This window comes from Leptinotarsa decemlineata, unplaced genomic scaffold (assembly GCF_025532065.1).
Source record: "Leptinotarsa decemlineata unplaced genomic scaffold, Ldec_3_MD MMD2_tig00026314_RagTag_RagTag, whole genome shotgun sequence".
Lineage (NCBI taxonomy): Eukaryota > Metazoa > Arthropoda > Insecta > Coleoptera > Chrysomelidae > Leptinotarsa > Leptinotarsa decemlineata.
Window position 1 is genome coordinate 6,163,567 of NW_027412684.1, and position 14,228 is coordinate 6,177,794.

General features: G+C 35.5%; 2 protein-coding genes across 3 annotated transcripts in view; one reads left to right on the forward strand and one right to left on the reverse strand.

Annotated features, from left to right (window-relative positions):
• The window catches only part of LOC111510265 (RWD domain-containing protein 2A), a 194,786-nt gene that overhangs the window by 81,433 nt on the left and 99,125 nt on the right, over positions 1-14,228 (forward strand). The gene's annotated exons all lie outside the window — the stretch shown is intronic.
• Positions 1-14,228, reverse strand: part of clos (closca) — a 208,193-nt gene that overhangs the window by 81,202 nt on the left and 112,763 nt on the right. Inside the window, exons 11-12 of the mRNA XM_074181415.1 lie at positions 12,730-13,196; positions 4,441-4,700 (exon numbers count right to left, since the gene is read on the reverse strand). Of these exons, the coding sequence (XP_074037516.1) occupies positions 4,441-4,700; positions 12,730-13,196 (727 nt within the window). The remainder of the gene's footprint in view (positions 1-4,440; positions 4,701-12,729; positions 13,197-14,228) is intronic.

The following is a 14,228-nucleotide window of genomic DNA, read 5'->3' on the forward strand; positions in this document are numbered from 1 at the left end:
AATTGTTTATAGATTCTTTCAGGGATTTCAAATCAATTTATATCATAGTAGGCAATGGAAGTCCGAACTAATGAAATAATATAAGTGTGTTAATTAAAGTTAGCCAAAATCGAGTCCAAAGAAATCAGCTACAAACAAACATACAAGTGAAGCTAATATAAGCATGTTGAAAAAGTAGTAAATTTCGTGAATTCAACGGAGTTCCTTGTCATTTTTAAATTTCTCACCTGGGAGCGGTAAAGACAATTGTAGATTATTTGACGTATTAAATTGACTCGTATGCCGTCTTATATTTTCCAGGCTCAAAATTTCAAATAATTTTCTGAGATCATCAAATCCTACAAAATTGTAATCTGGATATATACAAAAAAGTATTTTTCCCTAACTTCAGAGCTGCAACAATTTTATCGACCCACATTTCACCAACCAATGTGGCGTCGTCAGGAGGTGGAATAGACTAACTAGTTAGTACAAAAAAACAATTTTCGTTTTGGATTTATTTTACGCCAGAGGTTTCAGTTTTACCTGGATAGAAACCACATTTCTTACGTAGAAGTGTATTTTGTATTTTTACTCGAATTATTTTCATAAAAAAATTAATATGATTGCCACTAGTAATACCTAAAGTTTGACCAAAGCGTTATAAATCCTAATGACTAAAATTGTGTTCTCCGTGCCTTGAAACAAAACTTTCGACCTACGCTTTATATAAACTATTTTTAGTTTTTGTAATTGATTAGTGTCATTCTAAGGTGTCTTCATTAAAATATGAAACTTCTTTTTGTCGGCAAAGATGTTCTTCGACAGCTGTGCATTGGCATATGAATGGAAAAAAGACAGCTTTGCTGTCGTCAGCAGAGTGATATATTGAATTTTCAGTCCTCTTCAATAGGTCACTGATGTACGACAAAAAAAGAGTTGGTGGCAATATGAATCCTCAGTAATACCAAAGCTGATCGTGAAGAGAACCATCGATTCCCACTTGTAAGGAATTGTATTCGAGAAAGCTGAGGTAAATCATAACATCAATGTTCAGGTATTGAACATTCATTCCAGATATGGTCAAAGGGATTGGAAGTATAATGGGGTATCGCTCCGAGATCCTTCTCGATTGTTTTATTTTAATTTAGGGTGACATGGTAGAAAGGCAATGTTTGCTTTCTGAAACCATATCAATAGTCGCTCAAAATGTTAAACTCAAGGGGTCTTTCGATAAGTAGGAAAAGTTATATTTCCTAGAGCCAGTCAATAACAGGTTAAAGAGTAAAAAATATCTGGTGCATGTTCGATAGTTCATTTATTAGGTTTAATGACAGGTCATTCATCACGTCCTACTTGATGTTGGGCTGTGTTGAAATTCGTTTGATAAGATATACTGTCGAAGAGAAATATCCGGCAGTGAGAATGTTGGATGGTGTTTCCCTGAAAATGAATGGATTGGGCTAGACATTTTTCAGCAAATAAAGTTTACCTTTTTTTCTAACCATCTTCCTTTGCCAGTTGACAAATTCTAGACTTTTGTGAAATTGTTAAACGCTCATCAAAAAAACTTCATATGAAACCAGACCCTAAAACAAAGCATTCGCTAAAAACAATCCTAAGTCCAAGTAAGCTTAGACACCTTTCCCAACGAAGACAAATATAACAAAAGAGACACATCAACTGATAAATGAAAAATTGCCTCCTCTTGTCTACAGCTTTTACTGCAAGTAGACGACTAGATGAAACCAGAGTCCATAATCAAAAGGTTTGTTATTGAAACAAACGTCCAGCTAGAGAAAGTTTCGGAAATAATCGTGAAGATTTCTTATCACGATTTCAATTTCAGTCTTTTCACAGTTCAGGTTATTGGCAATGTAACTTACTCGAAAGGGAAATGGGTTTGGGTCATTTGTAATCTTAGCAAAGCCTGGTATTTCAAAATATAAAGTAACTGTGGAATGACTGATTCTCGAAAAATCCATGGTATTAATAGTACTGCTATATTTTTCGTGTCACCTGGATTTAAATATAAGACACAACTTATGAATCCAGTGATTTCATATGTTGTCATGATATCAAAATTTTGATGTTTAAGTGTTTCATCTTTGATAGCAAGATCACTTCGGATGAAGAGAGGAATTCCAAAGTAGTACCCTAGATATAGAAAACTGAAGGGGCCGACTTTTGTTTAGGTAAAGGTCTTTAGTTGTTTTTGTACCGAATTGATTTTGCAGATGTTGCTACCGGCTATTCTGTGGATCGATGACTGTTTGTATTGATTATCCAGTCGAGAGGAAAAGCTACTGGTTCAAGTAAAATATTACATCAACAACATAACCAAGTCACACGAACCACATAAATTCATTACAAAAATTATTTATTTTATGATTCAATACCAAATACAGAATTGTATATGATCCATTTTTGCTGATGATACTACTACTTTGACAGGTAGAATTAGAACCTGTGTTTTAATAAAAAACACTGACTTTGAAGAATTCCTGTAAGGCAGTGTTTTTGTTATTTGGCAAAAGTGTTTCTCGAAATGAAAAATGATGGTCATAATACACGGAGTCTACTTAAAATATTTTCCAGCATCCGAACATATAGGGTGTTCCATTCAAAATAGCAAACTACTTTCGGTATAATCGATTCAGAATTAGATACAGGTTATAAATACACAAAATTCCATAGCCGAAAGTGACACCATCTTGAAGCTTTCTCAATATTTCTGAATTGCATTGACCACAGTATACTTGTATAATGTGTAATTGAATAACGAGTATTATAATGATAGGTAGGTTCAAAGCGAGTATATTCGACTCCCTACTGTAACCCGCACGGGCTTGTTGTGGCATCTATATTGTGGCACACTATAACAAATAAATTCAGCTTCTCAATGAAGCCGATCAGCCCATATGATGAGTGATCTTTCAAGACATATGACAAAAGTGAATCTATATCAAACTCTGAAATCCTAATTCGGTCCACAGCAGGGCAGGAACATAGTATGTTCTGTTTCCTCATTTTCCAAACAGAAGAGGCTAACTGTCTTCTAAAGGCCACCACAGACGTGGTTCTTTTTCGACAGGATTACGCGACGTGCAAAACTATTCGGGGAATCCGGTCGGTGTGTGGCAGTGTGGCATGCATTGAACAATTTATGACGGAATTTATTGAAATGTACAGAAACTTTTCATGTCTCTGGAAAGTCAAATCGGGCGAGTATGTTGACAGAGAGAATAGGGCGTACGAGGAGATATTAACCAAGTTAACGAAAATGTATTCATCGGCACCAATAGAAAATGAGAATTGACTCGATGCAAGGAACATCTTTCTTCAAAACATGGTATATACCTCTACAGGTTTCGGGCATGATGTGTCCCAAAGCTTCAGGAGATATTATCGCTGAAAATTTCAAATCTTCGTAGCTTCTTCCGGTAGCGATAAATCTCAAAGTGGCTGTCAGACGTTCATAGGGGGTTATACTTTGTCTCATTAAAGTGACCTCTTTCTTGATTAAAGGCGTTACTAACCTAAGTAGTTCTAGGTATGTATCTTCATCCATTCTCCGATAATTAAACCAATCACCAGGTTCTAACCGCAATTCCTCCAATAAATTGAGAGAGAATTGTTTCCTTTTTAGAAATCAATCTTTTGGCCATTTAGAGTGTTTTTTCTTAGCATATTTTACTTTTATTGCTAAAACCGCAGCTAACGTCACTGTCGTCTCCATGACAATGACAATACTGAATGAAAGCTGACCCGAGCAGTGTGTGGGTGCCACCACGATTTGTGACGGAGCCTTAACAGAAGGTTCAGACAAAGTAGGCCATCCCTATTGTAGTCTAACAATTATTTGGTAACTGACTTCGGAATGCCTTGGAGCTAGGAGTCGAAGAATCTTCTTGCAATCCAGGTGTACACTGTTTGTTTATCAAAGTCTAAAGCGATACCAGTGATAGATTCTGGTTTTATGGAACCGCTTGCAATACCCTATTTTGTAAGAGAGTCGACAGCTTCATTATCTTTTATGACCAGCGCGGTCAGACTATAAAAATTGTTCGAATGTTCCAATTGAGAAGAGTACTTTTCGGCACTTTACTACCAAATTGGTTAAGTGCTTTCAATCCGTTTGATGTTGAAAGCACAAGAAAACTTTCTGTTCAAATATCAACAGATACACTGTATAAACCCACCTAGATTCACTTACTCTGGATTATAACAATATCACTCTTTCTCAACTTCATGGAAACTATGTAGTTTTCACGTTGAGAAGATATTTCCGGTTTCCATCAACCAAAGTGAGCCGACCAATTGAATTATTCTTCCATTACCTCCCGATCGATTGATTGGGTCAGCAAATTTCATTCTTTTTTGATTCGCGTTTCCCTCCAGGCCATTACTTTTTGCAACTCAGTAAGCTAGACTTCATCTAAAATGGAATTTACCACTCACCTTTTTTCGACTGCAACAAATTTAACGTAATGCTTCCCTCTTATTACTTGATCGCCTTCTTTTTTCAGTACGTTAGTCTCTAATTCGGTCATATCGATGTCATTTATTCTCAAAACTCTCGTATCACCGGTAATCTCTAAATCACCGACGAACTGCTTCCATCCCGGAATGATTTGAATTTGTTTTGCTCCATTTACTACCCACGTAGCCGGATCGATATTGTTAATTTTGTCTGCGGATAGTTCGTGGACGTTTATGTGCTGAAAATTTGAAGAAAACTTGTTAGCATCTAAATACCCATTATGTTTACTGAGAAAATGAAAAACAGGTGATCACATAATACTGAGTGTGCTCTGTACAAAAAAACGTAACTTCAAAATATTATCCCAGCGATTTTATTACAATAATAATAAAAATGAAACAGTATGAATATTACTAGAGTTTTATCCCAACAAAAACGTTATTTTTACCACTTCGACACGTGTTTCAATCACCAAGCGACCATCTTCAAGAGGAAGATGATCACTTGGTGATTATCAGTACTGAAGTTAACTCCCATTACCAAACCATTATTTTCAACACCTTGGCACGTGTTTCAATCACCAAGTAAACATCTTCAAGAGGAATATGAACACTTGGTGATTGTTGTCACTGTAGTTTTATCCCAACACTAAACCGTTATCTTTAACTCCTCGACACGTGTTTCAATCACCAAGTGATCATCTTCAAGAGAAATATGGTCACTTGGTGATTGAAACACGTGTCAAGGTGTTAAAAATAACGGTTTGGTGTTGGGACTGAACTCCAGTAATATTCATTACTGCACCAAAGGTTGTAAACAGTGCACCACAAGAATGTAACACTATGTAATTGATCAGACGAAGATCAAGGTCACTCATTCTTTACTGACAGGTCAATAGATCTTCCGATTATAAATCTCTATGTACATGATATGTCAACAAGATTCATTATATGGATCCAGACATTTTTAAATACGGTGTGAATTGTTAGTATTGTCTATTTTTAATTTTGCATTTACGGTCCTAAAACTTATATATGCCTATGATTTATATATGGCGTTCGTAGACACGAGAGAATTTGAAATAAACTAATTACTGCTGGATGGTTGAATATACTAATAATAATAATAATAATAATATTTATTTGTAGTTCCATATAAATAAAATAAATATACAATCTATAAAAATGATTAAAAAAAACTACAAATAAGGCTAGAAACAACATGTACCGGAAGGGTACTGTTGATCTTAGTTCTACCCTTGAAGAGAAGAAAACTAAACGAAAGAAAAAACAATGAAAAAGGAAGAGAAAAAAAAGAGGAAGAAGAGAGAGGAAAGAGAGAGAGAGAGAGAGAAAACATGTCAAATTTATTACTGAAAATTTTTCAGCAGTATAAAATCTATGAAATCAATGGCTTTATAATTGAGCAGCGATGAGATATTTTTTGTAACAGCACTTAAATGAAGAAACTTTACTAACTTTATATTCTTGTGAAATATTATTGTACAAACTATATATATTATAACTGAAGGATCGTCGATATAGAGTGGTTCGATGGGGCGGCGGAGAAAGTAACCCTTTAAACCTCAAATTTAGAGTGTGTACATCGCTACGAAATCTTATTTTGTTATACAAATATGATGGACATTTGTTAATCAATATTTTATGAAAGAGGGTAGCCGAGTGTAAAACACATGTATTTTCCATAGTCAACCAATTGGTTTCTTTAAGTTTATATGAAATTCTGTCATATTTTCTAATACCATATATATATATATATATATATATATATATATATATATATATATATATATATATATATATATATATATATATATATATATATATATATATATATACCTAAGACATGATTTTTGAACTCTCTCAGTTCTTAAAATATCTTTTTTATCCAGGCATGAACCATACACAACATCACAATATGCAAAATGACTCAACACAAGAGCACTTGTTAATTTTATTTTCAAACTTATTGATAATAAATGACGATGAGGATAAAGCATTTTCAAACTCATGTAACTTCTTTGAACACATTTTGTGACATGTTTTTTAAACCTTAAATTCACGTCCATTTCGATACCTAAATTTTTTCCACGTTCGTGGGGCATATTACTGTATCACCAATAACAATATTAATATGTCTCTCCACCAAGCTACCATTAGTACCAAAAACAAGCAGATTAGTTTTGTTTGAATTAATTTTGAGGTTATGAGCTTCAGATGCTGAAATAAGACGAACTAAATCTTCATTCAATTTTTGATTAGCAGTAGCAACGTCATTAGGGTTGAATATGTTGAAGGGAGGACTTTTTCATGCTGTTTGTTTGTTCCACAAAATTATAATTACCAAAAAACCCTCCTATTTGCATCGCAAAATCACATTTCGCTCTAATCTCTCATATTCATAATGTGAATGTAAGTTTCAGAGGTACACTAACGCCACCAAAGTTCAGAACTGAATTTTTCAATCGCTGTTTTTCACATCAAATATGCACTATATACAACTCTTTATCTTTACCTCTGGAACTTAAATGAAATTCAAGAAATATATTTGTAGCCAATCTTAACTTTTCTTTCTATTTTCTATGTTCTTTTCTCTATATAAACTTGAAACATTCGTTTATGGAAGGATGTGTGATGATGCTAATACTTGGATAAGGTTGATAAAGTTTGGGCAGTAGAGGTCTTGTCTACAAATGAAGTGAACTCCGCCCTTTTCTTCTGTTCATTAGCTCATGGTCACAAATATGAAGTGTATAATGCGACTATCCTTTCTATCAATATGTTCAATTTTTCTTTATGGATGATATGTTCATCATTTGATTCACTATTCATCAAGTTTTTTCAGTATTTTTTATTTTTGAATGTTTGTTTCGGCACTGATAAGAATTAAGAAAATACTATTATGCAGACTTTTTCAATCACCTCTTGCACGTTCACAAAAATTACTTTAAATTTGTGCTGTGATCATTCTGAGTATTTCAAGTTGTGGAAATTATATATAGTATGCTCCATGAAACCGTTCTCAAGCTCCATCTGTTCTCAAACAGTAACAATTCAATTTTTCAAATGGACACTATGTATTTTTCCAGTTATAACCAGAAAAATATGCATATTCTAACGTTTACTTACTCAAAATTTTTGACTAAGTAGTACAACCAGTAGTAGTACCAACCACTAGTACAGCAGCAATTTTTCATTCCATCTAGTGATAGTTTCGGCCGATTGATTTGCGTCAATTATTTGTTGGTTCTACTTTTTGAATCTCTGCAACTTTGAATGTGGAATCAATATTTGCCTACTTATCATCTGATCTGAACTACAAATTGTTAAACCTTCTTGCACAGGTTTAACGATTTATTCAATCTGAAAGTTCTTGGAGGTGTTTTGGGAGATCTCTGAATTCAACCCACCACAACGTATTCAGAAAGTCATTGCAAAAAAACTCAGAAAGTTCTGGTGGAAGAACATTTCAACAGAATTATTTTAAGCAAAAATGAAACGGGATAGTTTTAGTGAGCTTTTGGATATATACATTTATTTGGCCCTCGACCTCGGTTAACCTCGATTATCTTTGATACTCGTGATACTGATTCTTTTCTTTCATATCAGCGATAGCTGATTAACGGAAAAACAGATTTTGAACAGAATTTTAAACAGATATACGAGATCCGGCTATTAAAACGACACTGCGCACCTAAAGGGCGCTCTAGAGGTGTGGGGAAAAACGAGTAGTGCGTTGGGTATCTGGAAATATTCTCTATTCACGGACCAAAACACGTTTTTGTCACTATTATAGTATTTGTACAGTAGCGGTTTGAAACGAACGTTTTTTTTTCTCGTGCCGAGAACCATGTGTGACAAAAAATAGGAGCAACGTATCAATCAAACAAATCAAATTTCACGTTAAATTGAAAAACACTTCGACTGAGTGCTATAAATGTTGCAAGAGGTTTTTGAGTGGCGTAAGCGCTCAAGAGAGAGCTGCTGAAATAAAATTCACCAAGAAATCTAAAAATCCGGAGTCTATCCTAATCAAGATGGTGTTGAATGAAGTATCAGATGGAGATCTTTCAGGAGCTGTGAAAATTTTATGTTCCGATGACAAACTGGCAAATTTTAGCATGGAAACCTTTCGTGAACTCCAGTCCAAGCATCCCCAGTCAAAAACTCAAATTTGTTACCAAACTAACTCCTGTTCAACCAGTCCTTTAGTAGTGAATGAGAATGAAGTTCGTCAAGCAATTATGTCTTTTCGTACTAGTTCTTCTGGAGGTTTGGGTTCTTTGAGGCCATCTGCAGGACTTGATAAGTTATAATGCTAGTTCTGCTGCATCGAGGATTTTATCATCGCTAACAGCCCTTTGTAATGTTTTGCTATCAGGTACTGTGAACGAAGAAATTTGTCCTATTTTATTTGGTGGTTCATTATGTGCTTTGAAAAAGAAAGATGATGGAATTAGACCGATTGCCGTCGGCAATGTGTTTCGCCGTTCAGTTTCAAAACTGGCTTCATTCAAGCTGAAGGAAAAACTAGGAAATATTTTTCATCCATTTCAATATGGTTTTGGATATCCAAGTGGTTGTGATATATTCATGAACACAAGTCCAAGGACGGAAAAGTTTTTCTTAAATTGGATTATAAGAATGCTTTCAATATGCTGAATCGAGACTTCATCTTGAAATCGGTTCAAAATAGTGTTCCAGAGTTATATCCTTTTGTATTTCAATGCTACAGCCTTCTATACTGACATTTGATGAAAACACAATATCATCAGAGCGTAGAGTACAGCAAGGGGATCCATTAGCGCCTGCTCTCTTTTGCCTGTCAATAGACAATATCATCAAAAATTTGAAAACAGAGTTCAATGTTCGGTATTTAGATGACGGTTCTCTGGGAGGAGACTATAAAGAAGTTCTCAATGCTCTTTCGTCTGTTATTAAAAAGTCAAAGGAAATTGGGCTTGAACTAAACTTCCATAAATCTGAACTGCATTTTCTAAGTGAACCTGATTTGAATATTTCGAGAAAATTCAATGACATTGCTCCTGGAATCAAAATAATTGACAGAACTTACTCTCACAGAAAAATCATTCATCACTTTTTTTGAGGAAAAATTACATAATTTCAGAATTATGCTTTCTCGTGTTCATGCTCTTCCAAGATATGTAGCTTTCCATCTTCCCAGAAACTGTTTGACTATTCAAAAGCTCCTTCATCTTATGAGATGTTTTCCAACCTGGCATCACCAAATGTATCTGATCAAGTTTGATGAAGAAATTCTTACCACTCTTTGACTTTTATTGAATGATCAATTGGAGAGCAATGCATGGCATCAAGCTACTCTTCCTGTATCTTATGGAGGTTTAGGCATTCGTACAATCACTGACCTTCCACTACCTACCTTCCTCTCTTCAAGTTATAGTGTGATCAATATGATACATTCAATTTCACCACCCTCCTTTCCATCGGATAACAATTTGGGGGAGTCCGAACAACTATGGATCTCACGAACTAATCTAGAAGTACCAAGAACCAGAAAAAATTTTCAACAAACCTGGGATACTCCTCTTGTAAAAAATGCCTTGAATACTTTGTTAGACTTCGCTAAATCTCCTATAGATAAGGCACGTATAAAAGCAGTGTCGTCAAAACATGCAGGCGCTTGGTTGGATGCCTTATCAATTTCATCCCTTGGTACATTATTGGACAATGAATCTTTAAGAGTTGCTGTAGGCCTTCGACTAGATTCCAATATTTCTGTTCAACACAAATGCAAATGTGGAGTGGAAGTAGACACCTGAGAATATCATGGATTGAGTTGTAGATATAGCGCCGGGCGCTTTACCCGTCATCAAGCTGTAAATGGTGTCATCAAACGTGCCTTGAGTTCGGCAAATATACCTCTCAGAACCCCCAGGCACTTGCACTGATGATGGGAAACGACCAGATGACATGACTCTCATTCCTTGACGGAGAGAAAAAACGGTGGATACTTTGGCTCCTTGTCACGTTCCTTCGACTTCTGTATCCAGCGGTGAAGCAGTTTCATCAGCGGAATTATCGAAAACACGAAAATACAATTATTTGGGAGATAATTTCATTTTTTATGCAATACATTTGGTACCTTAAGCCCCCAAGCATTGGAGTTCATTCATGAAATCGGCATTAGGATCTCCAAAGAGACGAATGACCCACGAGCTACCTCTTTCTTGATTCAAAAAATTAGCATTCTGATTCAAAGAGGAAATGCAGCTTTATATTAAGGTACAGTTCCTCAATCAAAAGCCCTAAGTGAATTATCAATGTTTCCCATGAATAAAATAAATCGGCATCTACCTATGATAGTACAGCCAATCCTATCCTATCCTCATCCCAAATCGAGCACACCGATGCCGCTATCCAATTATCATGTTTCCACGCGACGCAACGAATATGTACAGATAGTGCAAGAACTGGAGTTGTGCAGTGTGGTGGAAGACTCGCATCAAAACGGTGAAGCTTTGACAGAAAAGGAAGTGGGAACTCTGAATGAGGCTGGATTTAGTCCTCTGGCTGAGCCCTCACAGTCCCCTAAAGAACGAATATCCAATTCAGTTTCGAGCAGTTCTGCTAGCAATCCAATAAAGGGGTGAATCATCGTATCCGTGTTTACTCAGAAGAAGATAGTAGTGGCAAATATAGTATTGACAGTTACAACAATAGATCGGTGATACATTCTTCAGTCAAAACTCTTGAGTTCAATGGGTTAAAAAATCTTGGAAACACCTGTTTCATGAACAGTGTAATCCAATGTTTATCAAAGACGGGATGGTTGCTGGAATACTTAAAAAACGATACATACATGGAAGATATCAATACTAGTATTTCTAGTATGAAAGGTGTTTTAATCAAAGCGTTCGCAGAAGTTATCAAGGAATTGTGGTCAGAAAATTCATCTGATAGAGTAATTAACTCAGTCTACTTCAAAAGTCAGATTCGAAGATATGCCCCTAGATTCATGGGTTTTGCCCATCAAGACGCCCACGAATTCCTTCGATATCTTTCAGAAGGTTTACATGAGGACCTCAACAGAATTACTGAGAAACCTGAACCGATCTTAACGGAGATCGACGAAAAATTGAGCGACAGCAGAAAAGCACAAGAGTCTTGTCTGAGATATTTGAATATGAACAACTCTAAGATTGTAGACTATTTCGTTGGTCAATTGAAATCCACTATGAAGTGCACACACTGTGTGCACTTCAGTAACTTTCGATTCTTTCTGGGATTTGTCTCTTCCCATACCACAAAGAACTGGCCAATTGAGTTTTTGTCACATTGCTTGGATTCCTTCACAAGAGAAGAAACTCTGGATGGAGATGAAAAATCAATGTGTTCGAGGTGCAAGCAAAGAAGAAAATGTCCTTATCAATCTATAAGTTTCCCGGATTTTAGTAATTCATTTGAAAAGATTCTCTGCAACGGAAAGATTCACAGGCAAATTGAATGTTTCCATTGACTTTTCTTCAGATGAATTAGATATGAGCAATTATGCAGCAGACAGTGTGGCTCCTTGTCGTTATAATCTATATGCACTTTCAAATCACAGTGGGACTACTCACAACGGGCATCACACAGCATATTGCAGACACCCATATAGTGGCACGTGGCATAAATACAACGATTCGCACGTGTTCCCAATTTCGCCAAAGTCACTTGTTAGCGATGAGGCATATGTCCTCTTTTATGAACAGGAGGGAACGAAGCAGCACCTTTGAGGTGTTTTTTCTCTCCTTTCCTTTTTTTTTTATAATCTCAGTTCCCTGAATTGATTTGTATGTTCGAGGTTCACTATCGGAAATTACTTTCAAAACATTAAGAAATGCATCATCCGGTTCTGATGATGTTTTACTTTTGAGGTTAATTCGACTTCATCACTGGTGCAGCTCTACAAAATATTCGTCCATTTTCTTTTTTATATCAATGGAGAAATTACCTGGACCCGCAAATGTGGTATTTTTTATTGTGAGAGTCAAATGTTCTTATTGAAACCAACCACTAGTACATCAACAGCATTTTTTTATTCCGTAGCATCCGTAGCTCCAATCGAAAGTATTTCAAAAAGCAGCGTGAGCGGAATAAACGAATACATACCCCAGCGGGTATAAATCATAACTAGGGGTGGACGAATAAAGTATGTAAAAAATTACATTTGTTTATTTTTTTTATATCCGCCGTATTTTTTCAACCACTTTCTTGTACACATACCTGGGAAAATCTCATTCGCATCGGTATCACAGTCTCGTTTAATTTGAACCCGCTCTTCTGTAGTCGCAATAGGGAATTCTTTCCGTCTGCCGTTACGATATCGCCTAATATAATCACCTCCTCTACTATTACATCCCCAGTAATCCTCACATCCTCATCCTTCTCGAGACTGGAATCGACTCTAACTATCGGATTCATACTATCGAAAGGTTTGCCTTTTATTTTCCCTTGCAAGTTTATGGCGTCTAACAGTTCTAAATTTTCGAAGGATTTCATTCCAGTGACGAATTGCTTCACTTTGGAATCCTTCAGAAGAATATCGAGTTTCCCGTCCCGTACGATCACGTCGTTCAGGAACTCCGCTGCGAAGAGATTTTTGGCTGATAAATCATTGGTGAACATCACATCCTTATTTACGGTGTAGTTTCCTCCGGTGATCGGTATGAGATGAGTAGAAACTCGCTTGCCTGCAAAAAAACTATATTACTTTTGTTTGAAGGGATTGATACAGGAAATATATATGAAATTTATTCCGTTGACTATTGTTTTATTATTATAAGTTTCGGTGAAATTGACCTCAATATGAAATATTCATTTTGCTCGACACATTAAAAGAATAGATACAGCTCAGAAAGTTTGCCGGGAGTTTAGCTAAAACGTTATCATCGTAAGGATCTGAAACCTTTCGAAGAACAGATGCTTTCTTTGATGCCATTCTAGGTGGATTCCTAAAGAATTTTCGTCACTCTGTACCTCTTTCGAAGGGAGCAGGGATTCATAACATTTGGTGCTCATTTTTTGCTTTGTTTCTTTATGTATAAATATTGGAAACAAACTCCAAATGATTGAGACTGATTCATTATGTCACAAAAGCTTCCAGATAGAACCTTTTTGATAATGTTCAGTAAATACCCTGCATTATTCATATCATGTCGGTGACTTATCAGAAGTTGCATTCAAAACATTTTTGATATGTTGACACTTCAAATTCGAATAACATTCTATATCTTCAAGAAAGTAACACATGAGCTGACAAGTCCCGGGCCTAAGAAAGAAAACGCGTTTTTTTGTTCAAAATTGTATCAGTTTTTATTGTTAATTGATCCATCTGCTCCATCTGCATTCCAACAGAACGCATTACCTAGCATTCTGTTGTAATGCAACTTGAGCATCCCCGTTCGATCAATTAACAATAATAAATATAGTTTAAAAAAACTAAAAAACACGCTTTTGAAGAACATCGAACTAAAAAGTTAAAAATATTTTTTTTAAATAAGCTTAAAACAATAACGATCGAAAAATACTAGTATTATTGTGAAAAAAGTGACGTACGCTTGATATATAAAAATATGGCACGAAGCGCCCACGCTTTTTTCACAATAATACTAGTATTTTTCGTTCGTTATTGTTTTAAGCTTATATAAAAAAAATATTTTTAACTTTTTAGTTCGATGTTCTTCAAAAGCGTGTTTTTTAGTTTTTTAAACTATATTTATTTT